The sequence below is a fragment of the Platalea leucorodia genome (assembly GCF_965183815.1).
Source record: "Platalea leucorodia genome assembly, chromosome: 8".
In the NCBI taxonomy this organism is placed as follows: Eukaryota; Metazoa; Chordata; class Aves; order Pelecaniformes; family Threskiornithidae; genus Platalea; species Platalea leucorodia.
The window spans coordinates 5,398,968-5,422,096 of record NC_138830.1 but is presented as its reverse complement, the minus strand read 5'-3'; the positions used below and the strand labels follow the sequence as shown (position 1 = coordinate 5,422,096).

Here is a 23,129-nt window from a genome sequence, read left to right as displayed (position 1 = left end):
AAAAAAAAAAAAAAAAAAAAAAAAGAAAAAAGTTTCCATTATTCATGTGAAAAATGAACTAATTTGCTCACATGCTTAGTCCTGGGGTTAATTATATTATGAAAAAGAATAGTTTGTAAGGAACTGGCTTATTACAATAGGAGCGCCCTGAAATTTAAGCTCTCTAATGTGTTAGCTTGCTCCACCGTACTGTTGTAATAATCAGCCTGTTCGTATGTTAAGCAGCAACTTCTGGGCTCGCGGCGTCGGTGCTGTAGCGGGGGCCGTAGGCGGGCGGTGTGGTTTGGCGTGCTCTCTGCTGGGGGGTTCCTCCTGCAGCAGCACCCATCGCTTTGCTCCTACGCTTCTGGCCACGCTGCTGGCACGGCGTCAAATTGTGTTTTGTACTAGGTACGAACCTGCCCTGCCCTTCCCTGACGGGAACTGAAGTACCAAAATTTGCTGTGGAGTGCTTCAAGTGTCCCTTTCCCATAGCGTTGCAATGGAAGTGAGGACACTTCTGGGTTTGGGACATTTATTTTAAAGGCTTGGAGAAAAGGAGCCCTACGCTTGGTTAGATTGATCAGGTTTTTTTCTGAGTACAGAGTAAAGACAGAGAAAGTGACAAAGCTAGAATAAAAACTTACTTTATTCTGTGCTTCTAATAGTACTCTTTGTTGTCATCTTTTCTGTAACTAGAAGCTAAAACTGCGATTTGGGTTTCCTTTACATGAATGTTTGGAAGCCAATTTCCAAATAAGCTGTTCTTGCAGCGCCCAGTTCCCTGTTCTGCATCCTGCTGGCTGGAGCTCGCCCTGCTCAGGCTCCTGCTGTCACAAACTCAAATTGCTGCTATACGTAGATTTTCAAGTAATAGTACAGCAGAGCTTTTAAACATCCCACGTTGCACATGGGTACCAACGTATGCCACCACTGAATTGGTAGAATCTGACCCATGATTACAGGTTTTACCTGGAGCAAGTATATTTATTTCTGTTTGAAATTGTTCGTTCACCTTTTATCCTGGTGAGTCTGAAAGGCACCGACAACCTACAGCTCTATCTTTATCTCTGCTTTTGTTATTTATGTGTTGGACTATTGCAGTGCTCTTCATAGGAGGTGACATCTTAAATCTCTTAAAAATACAGCTTGAGCCGAGTGTGCGAGCTGCCGCCTTCGTTTCCTTGCTGTGCTCTTTTGATGCCAGTGCTGTACGTCTCTCAGCTTGTGTTTGGTCCTGAAGATGCTGGCACTAGCTAACCCGTGGGTACCTTCGGGTTATTTACAGGTATATACGGGCTGTCACTCCCCAGCTGTCTTGGCCTGGGAACCTCCATAATTTTGCATAGCCTTGATTATTTTTTTTTAAATATGGAAGCAACTAGTTCTTATAGAGATTTATAAAACTTCATGACTGTAAATGCTAAGCTTTTAGAAATGACCTAGCATACCTGTTTTTTCTGTATCCTTTTTCAGTTCAGTTCTGATGACCTGATTTATAGGAGATCATGGGAAGCTGGAGGAAGGGCAGAAGTTCTGCATGTAAATCTTCTTGAGATACAGGAGCAGGAGAGGAAAGTTGGACATCTGGTTAGGAATAATAGAAAATACTGGGAAAGAGCCAGCCTTAGTTTGTGACCAAATGGCTGATATCTCCTACTGGTTTTCTTACCCAGGAAAGCAGAAGGCAGCAAGCTGCAAGCCTGTCTCGGGTTCAAGGTGCACTTTGTGAACTCCTCTTTCGGCACCAGGACTTGGCTCGGCTGGAGTCAACCGCCTGGCTTGTGCTTGCAATTCTTGCTTGGGATCTAGCACTCAAAGCATAAAAGAAATGCAGCTGCTAAGAGTCCTGAACTTGCTAATAATCACTGCTTTGGAAATGATGTTAAAAGAATGTTTACCTGCCTGCAAAATATGTAAGGGCTTATATTGTGAAATCAAACTTTCAAAGTTCAAAGTCTTTTCTTCTGTTTGTGTGTGCATAACCAGCACTTGTTGGTACTAGAAGTTGGATATACGCCAAAGAGAATGCGTTTTTAGGGCAAAAGCACTTTTAGACAAAAGCAAGGGCTTTTAAGGATGTCACTGCAGGGTCCTGAATTCGTTCTAAAAAGGCTCCATTTTGTGCCATACAAAGTCGAAGCAGAAAGAAATCCATCTCGGCAGAGCTCTGATGTAAGGAAAGTTGCAGTACAGCAAACGATGCTTGCTTTTATGTTTTGCTCATAACCATCGTAGCAGGCAAAGGCAAACACTTGTCTAATTTGATAAAATATCTTTAATTGCAGCAACGGTACTTGAGGTTTGGGCTGGATGCATAAGCTCTGTTTGTAATCATAGTTCCAGCCGTACTCTACAATCATCTCCAATCATTGCCAATTAGCATCCGTTAGTCTGTTGTTGCTTAATTCAGATGTTCTGGGATGTTCAGTTGCATTATTCATACCTTGTCTGGGAAAATGTATTTTAAAAATGAGTACTATTACAGGATTTCATTGTACTGTGATAGATTCCCCCCCCCCCCCCCCCCCGCCTCATTCTAGTTACTTTAGTTGGTGTAGAAAGGAAAACTTTGTGCATGATTTAGGTCCTGCATTTCACTCTTAGGAAATAGTTGTTCCTGCTTGACAGAGAATTTGAAAGAGGGATAAAAAAAAAGAAAATCAAAGCTGGTATTTTTTCATGTAACGGTTTGGGCTTGGAAGTTATTGTTGCAAAATGGCATTGATGCTCAGGATGTAAGGAACGAAAAGAAGCAGGGGGGGAAGGCAAGCAGCCATGTATATGGTTACGCAGGACTGTCATAACCAGTGATGGAGATTTTAAAAGGACTTTTAAATGCCAGCTTTCAGAACTGAGTCTAGTCTTCAGTTAGCAGAGAGCAGGAGGAGGAGAGCTTGGGGTGGAACAGGCCATCTCTGTACCTGCAGCGGGGCACTGCACACAGCGGTGCTTGCCAGCATTTGGGTTTTAAGAGCTTGTTGTTTCACTTATTTAAACTTTGAGCCTGTTTTTTCCCCTCTACAGAGTTTAACAGTCTTCAAAGGAGTTATTCTTAATGGGAGCACGTGCAAATGATTGATGAATCTGTTTGGTTTTTTCTTCAGATGATTATTTTAATAAGGAAAAATTAATACTAGCGAAGTATGTTTAACAAGGGGCTTTGTTTGATTTTGCTTTTGCATTTAAGTTCCATGAAATGGAATTTTTTAGTGCCCCAGTAACAAAAGAAAGCAAACCATGGCAGAGACCCACATGCCTGGGGAACACGGGCCGTGCACGCGTTCGTTATCCGATTGATGTTCTCTGCGTATATGAACGTGACGTGGGGACAAAGAGGAATGAGGGCAGCAGTAATTCCTTAAAAAAAAAAAAAAAAAAAAGTTAGAAAGAGGAGGTGATAACTCGTGAAAGCACAAGTACTACGGCTGCCAGGGGAGACAGCGGCAATGATGGGTGTTTCTGGGAGCTCACGCACAAAGACTCTGTGCCAAACTCTCGGATAAGTTTGCTCCACTAATCAGACGCTTGTTAATAACAGCTCAGATTTACGATACTTCATAACAGCACAAGAAGAAATATTCATCCTGTTATTGACTTTGTGGAGGAAGAAAACCTAATAAAGCATTAAGAGTGCTTAATCAATACACGTGTAGGACTGCGCTTGACTATCAGAATGAGCAGCTTTGTTTTCTATTCAGGCAGATAATTTATGGTTAGCGCTGGAAGTGATGGATGTAATTTATGTTTTAGAGATAATTACTGTTCAAAGACGGCTGTTACAAAGCTCTTGCACAAAACGAAGAAAAAGACAACTGCAGTCTCAGGGGTGTGAGCATCATGCTCGCCAGCCTGTCCAGTATATTTGCTCATTACATTATATTTACGTATAACGTTGCTATGATGTATGTGCGTACGCATTCGTATGAACTACGTTGCATCACAGCAGCGAGTGGCCTTTAAAGTTCAAATTGACTTTCTCAGGTTTCAGGATTTTTTCAGACATATGGTTTTAGTTGCAGACCATCTGGGCCATAATTTTAAGAAACAGTGTCTAAACCCGCAAGTAAGTTAAGGAGCTACCTATTTACTGGATCTTTAGCACTTTTTAGAAATTGAATCAAATTATTTAGATCTATAAATGAGAAGTTGTGCATTATGATTTGCAGGCACTTACCTGTAACACCTCCTTATAAAAGCAAATTGTGATACAGTTGCATATACACTCTTTTGTTTGTGTACCAGGCACTCGGATATATTAGGGTACACATATACGTGCATTTAAGTTGCGCATTATAAACTATATTTAGGCTTTGATTCTAACTATTATGAGGGTTTTGTACCTGAAAGTATTCAAGTTATGTTTTCTGAGTTAGGAATGTACATCTCTAAATTGCTATTAAAGTCAATATGAGCTGCCAGTGCCCGTTAGAGAGAGTAATCGAACCTCTTTCTTAAAGATATTTAACATTTAGATTCCTGAAATCTGACCATCTTCATCGTAGTCTTCAGGAGAAAATCCCAACTGGGAAGAAGCATTATTAATGAAATGCTGTCTTCCTCCTAAATAAATACGTTCTCATTACTTTGACCCCTACTTGAAGCACGGTGTGTTAGCCTAACACTTTTAAACTAATCAGAATAACCTCTCCTCTCCATGATGGTGGGCTTTGTTCATGTGGTATTGCAATAACAATGTGAATGATTTTACAGATTTTATTCCATTTCAGTGATTTATTACAAGCCCAGCGAGAGCTGTGACACGCACTGAAGTCAGCGGCTCACGGGTCAGAGCACAGGTTAGCCCCAAAGGCTGGTCACTGAAATGGCAAGTTTGCCTGTGGCTGCATTAAATAAATAAAGTTGTTGCTCATATTCAGCTGATAAATATAGAAACCTTGGAAAATAGGTTTTAAATAGTGGGCTGCAGTTATAAGATTCTCTTTGGTATTTTAAAAATGAATTTTTATATTAATACCTATTTGCATAAACTTGTTATACAGGTAAAATATACTTAAAAATACTTTACCCTGTAGGCAATGGGTTAGCTGGTGTGTCCCGTGGATCTAAACATACAAATTGTTGCTGAAACTACATGGTGATTCAGTCCGTTGTTTTCCTGCTGCAGAACAGCGGCCTCTCCTTGCAGGGTCGTTCCTGCTCGGTGCGGGTGCTTGCTCCTTCAGCCAGTCTGTCCAGTCGTGCAGTCAGGCCAGCCTTCATCCCTTGCTGGTTTTTAAAGACACTGAATTCAGCTCCGTGCGGAGGACCTCGCCAATAGCTCAGTGTAGAGGACACTTCTGCCGTCATGTATTTCTGCTGTTCAGCAGAAGACTGATTTTTTTTTTTTCTCTTCATCTGCTTACTACATTTGAGAGCTAGTAATAGCGCAGGTCACTTCTGTTAGATTTAAAATCGGAATTACCAATGAAAAGCACTTTGCCCAGTGTCTGCTTTTATATAAAGTTTTAATTTATTTGTAGGAAATCTGAAATCACCTAGACTTGCATAAAAACTTGGCGAAGGGCTGTTTTCCCTGGAGCCAGGGATGTCTCTGACTTGCTCTGCGGTGTGATATTTTCCGACAGGGAGTGAGTAGTGTTAAACAAGAATACAGAAGTAAAGGCATTGGAATCAGTCCTTCTACATTTAGCATATAGCTCCTAGGCATATTTGATTGGGCAAATGTGGTCCATTTAATGAAAAAAAAAAAGGCATGCTTCCCTGCATATCAAATATTTGACGAGATTTTTAGATAAAAGAACACCTTTTTCTGTAGTAGTGCAGTACTATAATAACACGTGCAGGGAGTGCGGGACATAGGCACGTGTCTACAATCCACATTTTTGAATACTAGTGGATTTAAAATACGCTGTGGATTTTTTTTTCCACACGTATGGATCATATATAAAGCTAAAATCAAGTTAATCTAGATAAGGGTTTCTTCTATTCTTTTTTTTTTTTCCTTAAGACTTCAGATGGCAGGATTGAAAGCTCTCATAGACTATGTCCCATGGATAATGTTTTTGTTGCGACATTGGCTCTATAAATAAATGTGAAGCATTGCAGTAGCAAACATCACATTTGTTTTTTTGAAGCGCCTACAGCATGTCATTACAGATGGATTGATAGTCTTGATAACATTGAACTTTTGTCAGACCTAACCTGGCAGACTTGTTACATGTCAGAAATTTTCTGTCATTTTTCTTGCTAGTCAAAAGGCAAATATATTTGCAACCTTGAACGACATTGAATATGGAAAGCAGACAGAAATTTATCATTTGACAGAATTGTTTTTGTTCTGGTTTTTCCCCCTTCTTTCTTACAGCGGCAAATCTGTAATCGGATTTTAAGATTCTGACTACTCTGTGTTTTAGGAATATAGAACAGCTGATTGCAGCTTACAAGAGCCACATGAACCGTCTTTTTACAAATGTAAGCCACATTCTTTATTACTTCACATACAGACCATTTATTTTTGTGCTTCTTGGACGGAGGCAACTTCTGCCCTTTCGTACTGGGTTGTACGAAACAACTTGGCAGAGCGCAGGCAATGGCGAAGGTCTCGCGCAGGAGACAGTACAGCAAAGGATGCAGATGCTTAGAGAGCAAATTGTCATAACACTAAGGTTAAAACTAGTGCATTTTATACCTAGTGAGGGTATGCCTCCAAATGCAAGTGCTGCGTAATAGGGATAAAGCTGTATCAAAAACCTTGTTTTGGTGTCTTAAAATAAACTATAATTTAATTCTGAGTTATGCTGATTAGCTTTAAGTGAGGTATTTGTTTTAGAGAGACATGTGGAGGAAAAAGTCGGTTTTCTGCATGTAATAGAAAAAGCAGTGGATTTCTGGTGTAAGAAGCAGCAAAGAAATGGATAAAAACATTTCATGAAAGGATTGAAACAAGTATTAAGGCAGGGACAAGGAAATCCTGGACAGAGCATTAAGATGACAGAGTGGGAAGAAGATAAGGTTATCAGTCATATAGCACCAATACTTTGGGGGGGGCAAAATTCATAGGTGGACCACAGCATTTTATGCTGAACAGGCAAGGAGGGTTTCTGATTGCTAATAGGAACACGCTGCAGTCAAAAGGAAAAACATTCTATACATTAATATGCAATAGCACTATACACTTCCGAATGTATTATACCCTAGTGAAATCAAGAGGGTAATGATTAGTTCCTCAGCTAGAAAGGTTTTCTTCCAATGTTTTGGTTCAAAATACAGATACTGCTGTTAATAAATTGGGCTGTATCTCGTAGACCACATCACTCAGTCAATATTTTATGCTAGGAGGTCATGTAGCATTGTAGGTACCAAACACGGTGTAGAAGAATAAAGTAGTTCTTCCCATTATTTTGTTTAAAAAAAATAAAAAGAGCAAGAGATTTTATTAGTTTTCAATACTGTTAGTATAAATAGAAGTCGAAGCTGTGGAGCAGGGTTATTATGTGGCTCATTACTGTTTATTACCACAAGGCACATCAAGAGGTCTGCTAGTTAGAGGGAGTAAATCATTTGGAGCATGCCTGTTTTGTCGATCTTCTGCACGATGCTCAGCGCTAGCGTGCCTTCTTCCAGCGCTTTGAGGAATATGTCTAAAATCTGTCGCTTGTCATATGTTCTCTCCGTCTCTTGCTGAAGAGAAGCGAACAGACGAATGTCTTATTTTGGTATGATTTGTTTTTGCATTTTGGAGCAGGGGGGAGTGTTTTTCTTCGGAACAGTTTCTGTCTAAATTGTGTTCCCATGAAATCAGGAAAAGAGCCTTGACTTCACGCGAGTTAGGATTTGGTTTGTTGTGTAGTTCTTAGATAACTGATTTTTTTTTTTTTTTTTTTTTTTTTAATATAGCTTGCCAGTGTTTTCCAGTATCACTGAGGACAAAGAAAGTTTTGTTATGTTGGTCATTACACCGAATTTAGAGCCATAGAGAAATGGGATGGTTTTAGTAAGTTTGTGCCTCTTCAGCTGCACTTCAGTAAATGTCGGCATTTCATGATATGCTTTTCTTTTAGCTTTTTAATAGTCTGAAACCTCCCCAAAAATTTATTTTAACCTCTGGTTTTTAGCCAGGATCAGAAATGAGCTATAAAGTTAAGCTCAAGCTCATTGAAGAACTAACAAACCTTGGTAAATCTTAGACTTTAACAGCTAAGGGTTGCAGTTGAAAGGCTCTCATCTCTTGCATGAATGTGAAATTCTTTCTTTTTTTGATTTGTCTTTACAGCACTTTGTATTTCTTTTGACCAGAGTCCTAATTAGAAGCTTTTAAAAAGCCTCCTTTCCCCATTGGAGCTGCGGAGTGCCGCTAACGTGAAGTAACTGCCTGCAATTTTTACTCATGATGATGCTTATCTTCTGTTGCTTAATCTTCCTCCTCCTGCTTTTCTTGCTCTCTAGCCTGGATGTAATGTGCGATCTCTACCCGTGCCAAAGGCCTTGCGGATGTGAGATCTGTCACCTGCGTCCTCATGCCAGGCTTTGAGAACATGGTGTGTCCCCTTAGGCCTGGCTTTCCCCCCACCAACGTGCCGAGGAGGTCTGCTCTGCCACCAAGCTGGTTCAAGACATTTGTCAAAAAACTGAGGAAAAAGACACGCACAGCCTGTTACTCTTACGCAGGTTCGTTGCTGTCCCTGCTTGCCCCCGCGCTGATGAATTACCTGTCTGTGTGACGTTAACACTTCGGAGAGAGCAAAGCAAGCAAGAAAGCATTGTACAAGTATGCGTTCCAGAACGCGTGAAATCAGTGGAGCAAATACCTGCTGGTTTTGTTATATTTACTATCCTATTTGACAAATTTTCTAGCTTGGAAATACTTCCATACCATCTGTTGTCTCTGATCCTGTTCAGCAGAGCAGCGTTACTGGCCTGATGATTTCTGTCACATTTCTTCAGAAATTCTTATGCAGGATATATAAGTACACGGGTTAAAAAGAAAATGTCTTCACTATTGATTTTTCTCTGCCATTGGCTGGTCTATTTACTTATTTATGTGGTTCTTTAATGTTCTTCATTTATGTGTAAAGATCTAATTTTTCCTATTCAAAATCACGCAGGCAAGCACAGACTTGGTCAGGTGAATACGTAAGGTGTGTAGATATTAGTGCACACATATTCAAAGGAAAGGAGGACCTTGGTTGATTTACATCTTCCAGGGGTTTTTCATCTCTGCCATGGCTTCTAGAAGCAACCTAACGCACAAATGAGCTGGTGGAAATGACGATATAAAGATTGTTCCTGATTTTGTTGGACAGATGTGGGAAGCTGGCGAGTTGGATGGACTCTGCAGCTTACCTTGCACAGAAGCGGGGGAGAAAAAATCCCAGCGTTGCACCTCTTGGTGGAGTTGGAGGGCCCAGCAACGTAGCTGAGAGTCACTGCTCCTGTGGTTGCCTTCAGGGCCCTTAGCTGTACATCTCAGTAACTTTCTCACTTTGTCCCATCAGAATCATAAACAATTGTCCTGACATAACTGGGTAATGTGGTCAATGCCCACTCTTTACTGACTGCCGTATACTTTCTTCCAACAGACGTAAACGAGTGCACCACTGAGAACGGTGGCTGTCATGACCAGTGCTGTAATACCATCGGCAGCTACCACTGCAAATGTCCAGCTGGGCAGAAACTGGAGGAAGATGGAAAATCATGTGGAGGTAATGTTTTGTACTGTGTCTCACTGCTATTAAGAAATCAGAGAAGACACTGGAAAGGAAAAGGAAATGTTAGCTTTTATCTGGAGCCAGCTGAAGAGCATATACTCAGAAATGTCAAGAGTGGAGATCCTCTCATGTCTGGATTATGAAGATGTAACTGTAAGAACACTTCAAAGGGTTGGGTTTTTGTTTTCTTTTTCTGAAAAAATGTTATCACTTAACCTGGATTGGCTGTGCCATGTTCTGATTATGGAATTTCCGTCACCAATTTAAAAACCTGAAGGAAGTGTGTATGTTTGATAACATTTCGTCTGTCTCTAAAACAAAATGGTTCTTATCAGAAAATACACATACATTTTTGCATTTCAATCACAATTCCACAGCTAGAGATTAACTGAACAAAAAAGGATTTAAAACCACATGCTACGTAAACCTATTTCTCTCCTTCCTAAGGAAAATGTATGTCTAGTTAATGCATTATGGGGTAAAATTTGTTCTTATGCAAAAGCTTGACTTTGTGTAGAAGCAAAACATCACATAAGCTTATGTTAGAACACATAATGAATTATGGTTAGACTTCTTAAAGATGCACTGGTAAACCCAGAGTGGGTGTAAACAAGCCCATCTGATCTGTTGACCTGCAGTCGCCACATTTTTTTTTTTTGCATCCTCGGATGCAAAAGGTAGAGGAGATAGGTGTAAAGTAGCCAAGGTGTGCAGTGTTGCAGGCCAGAGCAGTTCCTTCTTCTTGAACTCTCCTCTAGCACAAATAATGAATGTTTGCTGCCATATGATCTTGTGCGCACTGGCTGTGTGCCTGGATCGCACCCTCGATTGCATTTCATTGCTGTGGTAAGTATATCGTTGACGTTTTTTGATTATCTCAAGATGAAAGGTGCTAGGTAGGTTTTCATGAACTGTATTATCATGTTTTCACAAGAAACCATCTTCTCTGGCTTTTCCTGTGGCATAGTATCTCACAAATTACTTTCTTCCAGGATTTCATTTTACCATTGTCCTTCAACTCCTTTCTTAAGGTTTGTACAAAGCAATGTATTTCTTAGCTGTGGTCATATTCTTTATCCTAACTTTATAATTTATTTGGCTGCACTCCTTTTTTCACTAGAAGATTGTAGAATTATTTTCCACAGCAAGCTATCATTTGATATCCAACTTGACAGTGTAAATAAGCTGTAGATGGTTATTTTGTTTTGATTGAAGTTTTTCATTATGGTCCTCCATGCTTTCGTTTTGGCCTTTTGAGAGCTCAAGGCAGAAACACTATGCATGATTCACAGATTCCCGCTACTTCACCTCAGTCTTCTCTTTCCTCTTTTGGGGACTAGTTGGTATATGTCCATGAACCATGTATAGGTCTGTATGTTGATGACTACTTACTGCCTTCAGATCTGAGTAAAAGTTTTTCAAAAGCTTAAGTTTTTGAAAGCAGGGGTCCTACGGATTGTAGTCCTAAATTGCTTAGCATACAAGAGTCCTGTTTCCATTAAAATAGTTTTGTGTTAATAACTTCGTTAAATTTGTGTTCCTTCTGCACAATTCTGCTATTCTTAAAATATACTTTAAATACTAGTATTTTGACAGTCTTTAAAAACTCAAATAGAGCTTAAGATATTTGATTCTTGTACTATATATTATCTAACCAGGAATTATAGGTGAATATATTATTAGCAGTTTTGAAGCCACTCTTTTGAAATCTTCAGACAAAAATGGAAACGTGCAATAAACTGGAAACGCTCAAGTCTTAGAACAAAGTGAACGTACTGGTGACGCTAATTACACCTGAACTTTTTGTAGAGATGATGATGACGATGAGCATACAGCTATAATGACTTGCAAGGTGGCTTCTTCAGCCAAATTCTAGCGATCAGATGTTACAATATAAGTACCTTACTGGTTGATCACTACACATGGGAAAAGAGAGCTTCCAAACAAAACTGTGTGCGCTGCTGGAAGGTGCTGGTCTTTCAGGACGTGGCACTGAATCAGTGTTTTATTGATGCCTCTGCATTGCTCAAAGGGGTCATTTTGCAGATGAGAGTAAAACAGCTTCTCATTCAGGTTAGCCAGCGTTTTTGGAGAAATAAGGCTTACAGTTGTTCTGGGTAGTTACATTCTTTCTTTCTTTATAGCATCATTGTGCTTTATGTTACCCCTTAGTCTAAACTCGAGCGTTAAATAGACATGTACTATTGTTCTGCTCCCATTATCCGTCTCATGGTTGGTTTTATTTCACTGGTGACTGAAATGATCAATTGGTGTACAGGTTTTTTTATAAGCCAAGGTACAAATAAGTTGTATTGTTAGAAAAGCGCCATGGAAGTAATACAGATTTTATTCAGTAAGTCATTATTCGTGCAAAGATTGATCTTGTTTTTCAGAAACAAAATAGAGCATCCCTCTGACAAAAAGGAAAGATGTCAGGAAATAACTAAAATAACTATATATTTAAAAAAAAAAAGTTTTAGGCATTTGTAGCTGTTTAATGCTAAGGAAGGAAAAGTGGATAAAAATTCACTAATCCAACAACATAATGAAGTGTACTGCTGATTTGATCAATAATACCTGGGGGTTTTGTGAGCAATTTTAGGAGACCCAAAGGCCTAATTTCACAGCTAGAATGAGCTGAGGATGCTCAGCATCTCTGTCTTCAAGGGCATCAAAGATGTCTGCAAGACACAAGGCTCCATGAATATGAACAAGACAACAGCATAAAATAGGTGAGATAATCTTAAAATAAGCTGATGCTATCAGCATTGACTAAACCGTCACTTTCTTGGGTGGTTCTGCGGCTGGTTAGAGCCGTGTGGGGAAGGGGACGGAGCGGCCCAGCCTGGGACACCCCATGCTGTGGGCTCTGTGCTCCTTCCAAGGCCTGTAAGGGTCTTTCCTAACTAATTGGGGCTCTTATGGCAGGATGTATCATTCAGAGTTACGTGGTATGTGAAGTCTTACTTTTCTTCGTTAAGGGATACTTACAGCAAGAGGCAAGTTGTAGTAAGATGAAGGCATGTGCATCTATATAGAAATGCCAGCCAGAGCGGTAAACTGATCAGCCTTTCTAAATGAATTATCTACACGTTGTACTGCAGATTTCGCTCTCCAGTGTTCATGGACAGAACTTCAGTTTTCTTATCTGACAGAGAAATATTTTCTGGCAGATAGTCGCATAGGCATTACAGGTTTCACATAAAGCTCATGCTTACCTCTCGCTCTTCATGCGTCTGATAGAAATGAATGATGAGCAGGGATTTGGATTTAAATCACTGCACAAATAATACAACAAGTTAATATTTGACATTTATTAGGATATGACTGTCGGCCTGATTCTGTGCCCTATGCATCTGTACGAGCATTCAGTGTTCCTGGGGCAGTCTGGTTAGTGTCTGTGGGTGGATTTGCTCAGGAGGCTGTATCTTGGTCTGAGTAAGGGAGAGGAAACGCGTGTGTGTCTGCGTGTACGTGCAAATCAGCTTTACCTTTGTGCAATGCCTCCTCACTTGTTAAGCAGCAGTACCACTGGCTTCTTTGTGATACTCTGCGAGACGTACAGATATTCTCATTTTATATTTCATACTACTGCAAAACAATTCTGCTCAAACGTCACAGAAAGCAAAAATGATATTTTCCAAACATAAATACCATTTTAAAACTCAATTATTGGCACAAGCCCAGATCTGTAAGGATGCTGAGGCTTACAGCTACAAAAGTGCGTTTTCACACATGAATAAGCTTCAGAAGTCAAATAAAAAAAGGTTGTGACCTTATGTTAACCTTCTTTGGTAAACTGTCATTTCTTGTTTATATTATTGTGCTCTCATCTGTCAAGGCAACTGAAGGAAGTTAGAGACAAATGAAGTCCTATGATTAGCTGTTGATGAAAAGAAGCTTCTATTTTACTGATGAGAGTAATACTGCAATCGCTGCAACCCCGTCCCCGGGGGTTTCAGTCAAACCTCGGAGCCCTGGCAGGTCTCCTGACCTTTGCCAGAGGGACTTTGGGAGCAGCTGCCTCCAGAGCCAGCGTGTGACTTTGCAAGGCCACCGCTGTTTACCCCGGTAATGTAACAGTCACCGGGGGCACTGATTTAGCCTGATCCCAGCTCGGGTGGGAACTCTCCAAAGGCTGTTGCCACAGAAGGGTTAATAGCTGGGCTAAAAGGAATACTGAAGGATTTATCTAAGAGAAAGAAAGTGGTTATTAAAATGTCCTCAGCATTCATTTAGTCTGCAAGGTTTGAGGGGTCAGTCCTAACTTATTCTTGTCAAATTCTGTGGTTTTTGCCAGAGGCGCGCTAATTCTGCATTTGGACTGTTTTCCTTGCCCAACAAATCAATGCACCAGGCTTCTGCTATGTCCTGTGAAAACACTGAAGGCCTTAATACCATGCACCTCTAGGGAAATGCCAAGGAAGCTTGGGGGTTGGGTTTTTTGTTTGTTTGTTTTGGTTTGTTTTGTTTCTGGTTTTTTTAAGTATTTATTTTTTTAGTAGAAGAAGAGAAATTAGTCCATTGGAGGAATTTGGGATGCTTTTGCGTTGTGTTATCTCAGCAAGTTGCATTTGACTCATAACACTATGGCATGCCATGACACAGAGTTAGTTATTTTCAGGAACACTTGACTAGAAGGAGAATAAGGAAAATATATTTTTCTTTTTAAAAAATATAACTTATCGCAGTTCTGATCACACATGTAACAAGTACCACTCCACATGAACTCAAATCTTAGAGCAATCGAGTGAAGGCACTCCTAGATGAGGTGAAGCCACCCAGCCTTATTCATCTTTCTCTATTACAAGACGTTGTCTTGAGATACAGAAATAAAACCCGTTGCAGGAATTGTATCACAATTCTCTAATTATTTGTAACTGAATTACTGTGCCCACTTAATGTCTACCTCAGAGAATTAGGGAAACAGACAACTCCATCTTGTGACCGTAACAGACCCTGAATGAACAATCTCGATAACGAAGATATTTTAATGTCTTGGTTTTATACAGTAATTCAAAAAGGAAGAGAAAAAGAATAGGTAAAAGAAAAAGAATTTTGAGAGAAAAGAGGACAAAACCTGATTTCTGGTATTTCCCACCCTGTCCTGTGCTCTCAGGTGCCCTGGGACTCCAACATGCGTTCTTATAGCTAAGTCAGAAAACTCCAAGTATTTAAGTTTCAAAATATAAAAAAGCTGTGAAGCACTCTGTCAGAGGCTGAAGAATAAGCATTTTCTTCTCCATTAATTTGTAGATCCAGAGTACTGGTAGATGTCTGATCATTTGAAGTGAATTTAACAAGAAACAATAGCTGTTTTTACGTTTAAATATTGTTTATTTATGGTTGCTCCTAACTGTCAAATCAGTATCTTTAGTCACAAATAAAAAGCATAATTACTGCTTTTGATTTCAGAATCCCAGTTGATAAAAATCAAGGGTTCCCTTACTCGTCTTATAAAAGGAAATATATTAACTAAGATTAAGGATTAATTGTGCATTTTAAACATTATTCAGCATTATGCAGTCAGACTTCCATGGTTTTCTGGAGACTATTGAATCTAGGCAGGAGAGCTGCCTGGTGTTCGTGCATGGCTGCGGAGAAGATCTGGGCAGAAACTACCGTAAGACATTCATAGCTGTATTTGCAAACCTTATTGGGAATTTAATTTTATTTCTAGTCCTGAGTAATTCTTTTGGAAAGTCCCGATTCTCGTTTTTAAGCATTTGTCTCTGGCTCCTGAGAAGAAACGAAGGCTGGAGGTCGTTTTTCTGACCTTTCTTATGCACTCCCGTGCTGCATTCGGAGCCAGCTGGGATCAATAGCTGCTGGTAGCTGTTGCACTCTCCTCAGCAAATGGTGTCATCTTTCTGCATTTGTCTCTTTGTGGTAGTACTACAGCAAAAAACGTGCTCAAAATAAGTAGTAAAAATTACAACAGATTCATAGTAAAGGTAACATTAACTGTAGGTTATTGGACTTTTTAAATGAATTACCTGAATCCTGATTCATGGCAAGCCCCAGGCAGGCAGGAACCTGAGCTGAATTTCGGCGGGCTCATTTCAGGCTCGCAGCGGCTGTCAGTACACAGTGAATGCCGTGGGTTGGTTTGGTCAGTCCCCTCTCACTTCATGTGCCCTCCCAAGCCTAATCCACTCGATCACACGCTGGGGACATGCGAACCCTTTCAATCTTATTAAAATGTATCCTATACTAAACTCAGCAAAATCAGAGTCATTTTGGGTCTGACCTGTTTCTCTTCAGTCAGGGAGGGGCAGACACATTACTCGGACCAGAACAGACACTTCCAACGTATTCTTTGAGTGCTTATGTGGCAGTCTTAGCTGAGAAAAGCATCTGAGGCTCAGATAATCGATTTATTTTTTAATTTTAATTGCACTTGTTTATATTGTTCCTGATTCATGCTTGACTATTGCTAAAGTCTCCCCCCTCCTCTCTTACACTCTGAACAAAGACGGCTGTGAGCAAAACCACATAATTTCTCACATCTGAGATCCCTCAGGCTAGATGAACTAACAGTTGTGACAGCTTCCTCCAAATTGAATATTGCCATTGAAGAGTGAGCTCGTCTATCCTGGATGCGTGTTTTTATTGACTGGAGCTGAGGACAAGCACAGTCAGTTTTCAGTCGCTTCTTAGGCAGAAGTTTTATGCAGACCAGTTGGGTAGAAATGGCTGGTGTCAAGAGCCATATCCTTATCTGAGGCTCCAAAGCAATAGCTGGAGGAGTCCTACCTACATTTGCAGCCTTGGCTCTCTGGACAGACCAGGACCACTTATATTTCAAGAATTCAATGATTGTTTCAAGATAATCTTAGTAAATCTTTTTTTTTTTTTTTTTTTTTTCTTTTTTTTTTCCATGGAGGAAAAATATCTTTTTCTCATGGAGGCTTTTTTTTCGGTGTATAGATTTTTCTCTTTGAATATTTAATTCAACTGCAGCATTTTAATGGAAGCCTTTTGCATAAACAAACCGTGCAACTGGCAGTTTAATTTTCAGGTTACGCAGGGATTACACAGGGTTGGGTGTAGCACGACGTATCGGCATGTCATACGTTTCCTGCAGCACATCTTCTGCTCTGTTCCAAAGCAGCGTGTTTTTTAAAAAGCACGCCGTTATTCATAAACCACGGAAAACTGGCACCCCGTTCTGCATTTCAGTTATCAGATGAATTATTGATCACTGATCTGACATGGACTGAAAGGGAAAAATTGTTTCTAGATGTTACAGGCCTCCCAGGTAACAACAAACGAAGAGTCCCATCTCTACGGCATCTGCCGGTCTCGTCCATATGGCGCTTGAAAGCTCACCGTGCGTCACGGCTGATTATAAACTCGGCACATGGGCTGCTTCCCCAAGGCTTCCAGCTCCCGTGTCCTCCTCCGGGATCAGAAAAGCCTCACATGGGCTCTACCAGCTGGAAGGAAATACTAAGTGGGAACCGTAACTTGCTATTATCTTTGGAAAGGGGCGGTTGCGTAAAGGGAAGGGAGAATGACAGCCATCCCCTTCGTGGTTTCTCTGTGTGTGTCTCCAGCTCTTGTAATTGTGAATTTGTGCAGAAAGTTGGGCAGGAGCAAACGTACTGGATTGAAAAGTTTTCGTTGTCCAAACTACTCGATGCATAAAGCTTTATTGATCAGCTTTTGAGAATGAAAACATTTAAGGTTTGGAAATATTATAGTATTTGCTACACCAGTCAGGGATTTAATGTGGTTTAATTAATGCAAGAGCTTTGAATAGTTAGATGAAAAGCGCTATACAACTATACGAAAGGACTATTATTGTCCAGACAAAATATAATATTTAGAAATAATATGACAAAAATGATAGACTGCAGTACAAATATGTTTTGAGATATTTCTAGGGCTCTGATTAGTTTATATTAACTAGTTTCTAGCATTTATGACTACCTCTGAAAGGCAGGTTATGGAGAATGTTAACATTACACTGGGCTGATTGACAGTAATTCGTTTATTTTAAAGGAAACGAAAGAAGCATGGTATTGTTGCAGCTGGCTAATGTGAATTAAAAGCTAGGTAATCTTTTCCGCAATTACAGAGATACAATGATTGCCATTGTCAGAGAAGAAAATACACTCGTACTTTTAAGAATCATTGTGTAGGAAGAGCTTTGCAAGCCTGAAATTGAAGCTCTGGTCATGGTCTCCAAAATTACGGTTAGTAGTAATTTTATGCAGAAGCAAGACTTTTGAATACTTAAATTATAGCTTGTTTGTAGCAAGGTATTTACCAGCAAATATAAGCATCTTATAAACAGCACATGAGTCATCTTGGTGTTCATTTTGAGCACATCGAAAATGTAAATTGCAACTGAATTACTCTTGTGTAGAGAGGCAAGGCTTAGAAACCCTCAATTCATACTTTAAATGGAAATTATGAGAGGAAAAATGTGCACATTTGCCTTTCAGTGGAGAGTATTGTGCGGGGTAACTACTGCTTTTTCTATAGCTTTGCCTACAGGCTACGTAAACAAGGACTAACGGCAGATACAGAGATAGGAAGAAGTACAACTCCTGAGTGGTGTTTATATTCCTCTTTAGAAGCATTTAATACTAGTCTTTACTGAGACAACTAATAGAAATCCCATTTTTTTATTGTAATGCCTGTGGATTTTACGAGCCATCTGATATATCCTTAAAAAGCTCTAAAACAATTTGTGATAAAATCTAAACCAAACAGAAATCTGTCAGCTTCTCTGTTCAAAGCATTGGCCCAAAGGAAGCGATCCAGACACGACTGTCAGCAAGATAGCGACTGCTGGGAGGGCTACAGTTCGTTATTAAAAGATCAGTAGTTTGATCAACATCATATTGGATTACTCGAACTTCAATTACATGAGTACCTGAGGGCTTTAACTGGGATTTATTAGAAGACCAACTTGAAATAAACCTGCTGTTCTTGCATACCAGATCTTTGAAAGACCCACCTGAGTACCTTGTTAACAGTTACTAGCCCAAAAGAGATTTGATGTCAGCCTAGGAGTTCAGAAACAACTAATAAAAATGGAGCAATCAAGTGATTAATTTGGTGTCATTTTTAATCTTAGTAAGAGGGGAAAAAAAAGGGACGGGGGGGGAAGGAATCTTCTGTGCTTGGTGACATTGTTCGTTAGGATCCAGCTCTGGAAGTCGGTATGGACAGGTTTCGAATGTGTGAATGCCACTTCTCTCTTCTTGTGGATGAATCTCTGCAGAGTCACGACTAATATGTGTCATAAAGAAGCAGAGCAAGGAAATCTGTGTAACATGCTGTCTTTTGCTCGCCAGCAATTTATGTTGCAGATCAGCCTGGAGTTGTGATAGCTCCAGTGGGGGATCGACGCTTGTGGTGGCTTCTTGAGGAGGCACCGTGTGAACTAATGGCTGTAGAGCAGTGTCAGTGAGCCAGGTTTTACAGGAGTGGAGTGGATTGTGCTGTGGTCTCGTCTAGGCGAGACTGGCAGAGGTATAAAGCTTGGTGGCTGAATGGGGTGTTTTCCCTCCCTGTTTTCCTGCACAGTCTTGTCACTGCAGGCGCAGTGCCAGCGTTGCACGCGTTTCACGTGTTGAACAGTACCGTTCTGACTGGCGATTGCTCCTCCCAAACCAATTATTACCAAGATGGGCTTATGTTCCGGTTAGTTTGCGTGACAAGTCTATCCATGTGATGTCTTAAAGCTTTTTACCAACCTAAGTAGGACATTTGTCACAAATAGCATTCATGTTTCCAACCAGCAGAGTATATGTACTGTAAACTAGAAACATCAGATTATGAAGGTATTTGCATGATTATCATTTTCTTTTGCATATTTTACCTACTGTGTGTGGCAAAGACATTTCTCTATGCATCCTACTGTAGTAAAGACGCTTACTGAGCTCAGCAAGTGGGCATTAATATTGCTGCTAACAAAACCCAGATGCTCTCATCAGATCAGTCATTTCTCTCTTTTTTACTCCAGAACTGTTTTTTCAAACTGTCACATCCTGCTGAGAGAAGATGCTGATGGCCCAACGTATAAACCTCCTTAGTACGTCTCCGACTTGAATCTGCACGAGGAGTTTGGGCTGTATCATGCTGTCACTTATTAAGTGCATCTCCTCGTAGAGATCCTTTCCTCCTTTGCCACCCTCCCGCCTCCCAGCATGGCCTAACTGAATTGTGCTGAGGAACTGTATTTAAAAATTGATGGTCCCATAACAAATTTTCCTTCTGCTATTCTGCCCCACATCAGAAAAACTTGCAGGGGCCTTGCGGTGAAGCTGCTGATGCTAGTGATCTCAAAAGTCTTTCTCCTAAGCCGAAATTACATAAAACTTTAATTATTGTGTTTCAGCCCACACGGCTGCGGTGCACAGGCAAAATGTCCTCTTCCAACTTCACTGTGTACAGCCGGTACATTCGTGTCTTTTCTACAGGAAACAGTAAAATTAATGAGGCTTTTTTCTTCAGTATATCAACATTTTTAAAGATCACAAGTTACGCGTTTGTCTGGATTGTCGTTCTTCAGATTGTGCTCCCTTGTTATTTCATGTGGTCATTCACTTATCCTGGCACCAGTTTTCCACAAGAGTTTTTATGTCCATCTGTGTGGGTTTCATATTGACGTGAATTGGAATAGTCAAGGGTGTACAGTTGCCAAAATATCTATTAGTATAACCCCACTGTGGAGGCTGGTAACCCTATCAGTCTTCCTTTTTGGCTTTGCTTTGCTGAGATGCTGTGTACTACTCCGAGATCCAGAAATGGATCATTCTTTTTTCTTTTAAAGACTAAGCGTGGAGAAAAATGTACAGATCTGCTGTGTGAAAAGATGGAGAAAAGTATTTCTTCATGGCTGCGTGAAAATGTCATGGTGTTGGCTGAGGTTGGTCCACGAAATTGTCATGTTCTTTAATTCTATACCCTGATTTTCTTGCAAATTATCTGGCCTCAATAATTGCTTAAAACTCATATATATATATATATATATATATATATATATACACACACACACACACACATGCGCGCGCGTGCATGCATATATATGTATGGCTCTGTGTGTATATTTAATGAAGAATGCCTTGAAACTCTAATTAGGGCTGCTTGACTCCAAAGCAGTTTACATATCACAGGCTTACACAGCTATCAAACAGATGCTTCTCCTTTTTTTCATTCAACTGACATTTTCATTTTCTCTGCATATTTTGAGGACTGAGCAGTGATGTGTTTTGACTCCTGAGGCTACAGACGATATCAAAATGAGGATTAGAAATGAGCCTTTACCTGTCAATTAAGTTGTTAAGGTTGTCCTCCACAGTGTCTATGCTTTCAAATGGCCTGTTTATTGAATTTGAAATAGTTTTCATTCTTGACCTTGTTTAAATTGAATGGACAGTTCTAATTATAATCTTCAGAGTTTTCAACTGCAACATATGGTTTGCATATAGAGTTGTGGTAGAGGGGCTCTTGGCTGTTTATTGAGCTAAACCACTGTTAAATATCTCGGGAGAGATTGGCATGTCAGGCAAGTAAGCAGAAATTGGCAGTGCAGATATTGGCCATTTTTGTCTTTTCACATCGCTCTGTCCAGGAGATCTGCTCTTGAGGGATATCTGAGAAATGAACTGTGATTGCAGGGTCCAGTCATTGGTGAGGAACATGTCACCACTTTCCATGTCTGCATTGTGCCAGTCTTCACATGAAAGCAATAAAAAAAAAAAAAAAAAGTAAAAAAGTCTTAGAACATCTCTTTTTCCCTGAAATATTCCTCCCCCATCCCAACAATGGATTCAAATTACCAGGATCTTTGCCGAATCGATGTCGTTCTTTCAAATCATCTGTGGCCCGCACTAACAGGGTTGCGTGACATCTCACAGCAATTTATTCATGTGTTTATTCTCCAGTAAGGCCGGTGACAGATCAGGAAATTAAATCCAGGTCTTTAACACCTGATCAGGTGGATTGTCTCTTTCAGTGCTTCTAGATGTCTTCTCCCCAAAAGCGATTGCTGCTGCCGAGCCGGTCCCCTGGGGCTGTAGGGCTGCTTGCACTGGGCACGTACGCTGGAAGCAGCTCTCCGCCTTTCCTCCACACTTCTGCCCCAAAAAGCCATACCTCAGAGATTCCTCTGTCCTATTCCCTCCCTGAAAATAGTCATAAGGAAATGCATCTCCCTTCAGACCTGAACATAAAAATTTATTACCTAACACAGACATAGTCCCATAGATGACTGCTGTTCAGCATTTCACAGTGCCATGGTCCCTGTCCTTTGGTGTTCTCAGTATAAAGACAGAAAAACCAGGGGTGAGAGAAAGGAAGGCTGACCTAGACACAGCTAGAAGTCATTGTAGCTACCTGGGAAACATCTGAAATCTAGGGCAAGGTACCAATTACAGGGTAGAAAATTCCTTTCCACAGTGTGACCAAATCACCAGGGAGGTCTAAAGGAAAGTGACAGCCTGAAAGACAGTGAATCCAGTACAAAAAGCTGTGGTTTTTTAATGCTATCGATTTTCAGGAGAAGGTAAATAATCAGATAACTTGGAAATGCTGTTCTGTGCATGGCTAATTGGATAGCCTTGCCAAAATAGGTGTCGGTTAAAGCTGTTTTGTCCTTAATCCCAGGCAAAGAAGAAATGTCGTGGAAAACTCACTGCTCTAACGAGGGTCCTCCTTTCATTGTGGAGTCAGTTTGCAGGGACTAAATTGGATAAGGAATCTCTTAACCATGCCTTTTAACCAATCTCTTATCAGATGTGACATGCTCCTTTCAGTATGGTTTGCTGAAGCTATTCCATTAATTAATTTTGTTGTAGCAGGCTTGCCTCAGACACCTGTGACTTACTGAAATTTAAGTAAGCTTCAGCAGCGATTGGAGCTAACCTGGCTGACTTTGAACCGGAGCAGACAATGGATGCTCACATAATCCATCGGAGGGGCCAGCAAAAGGCAGAAACAAATAGCTGAGGAGCAAAAATAAAAGCCTAGGAGCACTAACAGTTCAAAATGACCCAGCTGGCTCCGCAGGAGCACATTTATCTATGCTGAAAGCTATCTCACGGAGGTGTTTTAACATCAGGTTCTAGTAGACCACTCAAAAGAGCTTGTAGCATATTTATGTTTTTTTGTGAAGCATTAAAAAAAACCCCTAGACTAGGGGTTTTGCAATTTAAAATCTCACCGCTATCAAAAACTGCTCTTTTCCCTCTTTGCTGCTCGGTTTGGTTCAATGAAACAGAAATGCGTTTTCTACTAAAATGAACAGAAATTCTGCTTTTTCTTGTTGAATTTTAGGCTTTGGTTTTGACCAGACTTTAAACTTGTGTTTTTCTTCCTAGAGTCAATACTAATGTCAAACTTCCTTTATTGTGGAAAAATTGAACAAATATATTTCTAGCAACAGCAGTTTCAAAACTCTTCCAATCAAACTTTCAAACCTTGAAGACTGCTTTAGTGTGAGTAAAACAGGAGAGATCA

At 40.3% G+C, this 23,129-nt stretch overlaps 1 protein-coding gene across 1 annotated transcript in view; it reads left to right on the top strand.

Moving 5' to 3' along the window:
* Window positions 1-23,129, top strand: part of LOC309593852 (uncharacterized protein) — a gene marked incomplete at both ends in the record, with an annotated part of 202,307 nt that overhangs the window by 103,793 nt on the left and 75,385 nt on the right. Inside the window, one exon of the mRNA XM_082318985.1 lies at window positions 9,522-9,644. Within this exon, the coding sequence (XP_082175111.1) occupies window positions 9,522-9,644 (123 nt within the window). The remainder of the gene's footprint in view (window positions 1-9,521; window positions 9,645-23,129) is intronic.